This window comes from Plasmodium fragile (genome assembly GCF_000956335.1).
Source record: "Plasmodium fragile strain nilgiri unplaced genomic scaffold supercont1.29, whole genome shotgun sequence".
Taxonomy (NCBI): Eukaryota; Apicomplexa; class Aconoidasida; order Haemosporida; family Plasmodiidae; genus Plasmodium; species Plasmodium fragile.
Genome location: NW_012192609.1, coordinates 13051 through 16057, shown reverse-complemented (window position 1 = coordinate 16057; position 3007 = coordinate 13051). Strand labels below are relative to the sequence as shown.

The following is a 3007-nucleotide window of genomic DNA, read 5'->3' as shown; positions in this document are numbered from 1 at the left end:
AGCGGAGTTCCTTTGCAATTTATTTTATTTTTTATTTTTTTTTTTTTCTGTTTCGATCTTTGTGGAATAAGTCTCGCATCTTTTAAAGAAAGTTGACGTGAAGAATACACTCAACCGAGCAGCTAAGCGGTAGGGGGCAGACTATACCCAAGTCTGCCGTCTGAGCCAATCGCGGAGATAAGCAAGTAGGGGGGCAGACTACATAAGCGCCCCTACCTGACCCCATTACGAACGCGCGACCAAATGGTGAAGGGGGGCGAGGCAAACAAACGGAGGAACTTCTTCCAAACCATTTTTGAGCAGCACGCGGTTAGGAAAAGAAAAAAGGCAAATATCAATCTAAGAATAGTATACGGATCGGAAGGGTCCAACAGCTACAAAAAAGCGAAAGTGTTTCTGAACGACTTGATACAATTTTTTAAAGACATAGAAAATATATGTAACGAAATAAACAGAATAATAACGGAGGAAGGAGGGAGCCACCACATGTTCAACGCAAGGACAAACGAAGTGGGTCATGCAGATGACAGATTGGTGAAATATTTTAAAGAGTATTCCAAATTGTTACAAAGAAGGAATGAAGAAACTGCAAGGAGTGGCAAAAAGGACTCATTCCTTGCAGGGGGGGTAAATGGTACACATGAAGGTTTACAGCAGTTTCAAGAAAAGGAAAAAAAATGTAGCGATAAATTTGTGAACTATCTAGACTGTTGCATAAGCACTAATGTCTGCACAGTCAATTTCGATTTTGTCAATGGGAATGAGTTCAACGATTATACATTCTTTGAACGCACCAGTGAATATGATTTAAATTTGATGCTAGTATTTGTGAGTACAGCTAGCAATGGTTCTTTCCCCAGGAATTGCTACAAATTTGAACAACTGTTGGAAGATCTATTTAATGATTTTCGAGTTGAAAAAGATTTTTTAAAAAATATTTTTTATACTTGTATAGGGTTTGGCAACAAACATTACGGCAGTACTCACTTCTGCGCACCTGTTAAGAAGTGCGACAAGTATCTGTCCTACTTGGGTGCGCAAAAATTATTTAAGACTTTAAAATTGTGTGATGAGGAAGATAACGAAGAATTGTTTCTTGTGTGGAAATGCAGCTTATTTAAAACGATCAGTTTGAGTCTGCTTTTCTACTGTATTAATTTTCCCCAGTTAGGATACTTCATGCCGTATGCAGACAGGAAGATTTACAATTCCCTGAAGCATTATTGCTTCTTTTTTTGCTCAAAGGCGGATAATAGGAAGGGGAGATGTGAAGGGGCGTCGATTGAGGTGCCACAGGAGGGGGGACAGCATAGCCATGTGGCTGATCAGAAGGGGGAGAGTACTCAAGCGAGTGATCCTTCCATGGGGAATCCTCCTAAGGGGGATCCTTGTACCAACGCTTCGTGCAGTACTTGTGGGGAAGGCACCCAGCACGGGTGCACCCCCCCCAATGGTGATCAATGGGAACAAGTTCCAACCGCGAAAAACAGCGAAGATGAAATGGAAGAAAAAGATGCACTCAATTATGGCATAAAAAAAAGGGAAGATGTGAAAAAAAGTATATCACTCTGCAGTAGCGGTGATGAGATGGAGGACCTCATCCCGGACAAACCCAAAGATATGCTTACATCTAACCAACGAGATAAGCTAACGAAGGAAGGATATAAAATTATAGGTTCCCACAGTGCAGTAAAGTTATGCAGATGGACTAAATCTCAATTAAGAGGTCGCGGAGGATGCTACAAACATACCTTTTATGGGATCAATTCTTACCAATGTATGGAAGCTACGCCAAGTCTAGCTTGTGCTAATAAATGCGTTTTCTGTTGGAGGCATCACAAAAACCCAGTAGGGACTCAGTGGAAATGGAATAAAGATGACGCAGAAATGATAGTAGAGGAAGCACTTAAAAAACATAAAGGGATGATTAAAGAATTGAAAGGAGCACATGGAGTTATTAAAGAAAGATTTGATGAAGCAGTCAATGTTAGACATTGTGCCCTGTCCCTAGTAGGGGAACCAATCATGTACCCAGATATTAACAAAATGATTGATGAACTGCATCGTAAAAATGTTTCAACCTTCCTGGTTACGAATGCGCAGTTCCCAAATGAGTTGCAAAAATTACACAAAGTGACACAACTTTACCTTTCAATTGATGCTCCTAATGAAGAAGCTTTGAAGAATATAGACAGACCATTATTTAAAGATTTCTGGGACCGATACATACGGTGCATTAAGATATTAAAGAAGAGAAAAGAAAGAACGGTATTTAGATTTACCCTAGTGAAAGAATACAATATGATGTCTGAAGAAATTTTAAGTTATTCTAAATTGGTAGAATATGGCTACCCAGATTTTATTGAAATAAAAGCCGTAACATATTGTGGTTCCTCCGATGGTTATCAACTTACTATGAAAAACATTCCATGGCATGAAGAAGTGTACCAATTTGCTTCCAGTTTAATAAACTCTAATGGGTACCTTTCCGACTCGTATGAAATTGCCTGTGAGCATAGGCACTCTTGCAGCATTTTAATAGCAAAAAAGGAATTCAAAATTAATGATAAATGGCACACATGGATTGATTATGAAATGTTTCAACGTTTGGTTAGGCAGAATAAAGATTTTACCGCCGCTGACTACTGTGTCGAGACCCCCTCCTGGGCTGTCATAGGTGCAGAAGAACGGGGCTTCAATCCTTGCGATGAGAGGGTCTACACGAAGGGCAAGAAAAAAAATAAGCAGCCTGCTGCAGAGAACACCTCGCAGTGAAGAAGTGGTATTCGACCACCTTTAACTGGGGAGTTCCCTTCCATCTATATGGAAGCACAACCCCCCAAGTGGACCTTTCTCCCGTTTTGACATAGTTCGACCAGAGCCCGTACGTGTGCACCGCAAGAGAAGGCGCCGTTGGGCAATTCGAATTGGCTACGGTGGGTTAGCACCCTCGCGCTGATCATTTGGGATGCTTGGCTTATTTATGCGCCTAGTCGGTTCCCTTTTT

General features: G+C 40.9%; 1 protein-coding gene across 1 annotated transcript; it reads left to right on the top strand.

The window, feature by feature from the left end:
- Window positions 1-243: 243 nt before the first annotated feature.
- AK88_02795 (uncharacterized protein) lies at window positions 244-2775 on the top strand (the record flags this gene model as incomplete). Its single annotated transcript, XM_012480418.1, has 1 exon — window positions 244-2775. One exon carries the CDS (start codon window positions 244-246, stop codon window positions 2773-2775), a length of 2532 nt encoding a protein of 843 aa, XP_012335841.1.
- Between the last annotated feature and the right edge of the window lie 232 nt (window positions 2776-3007).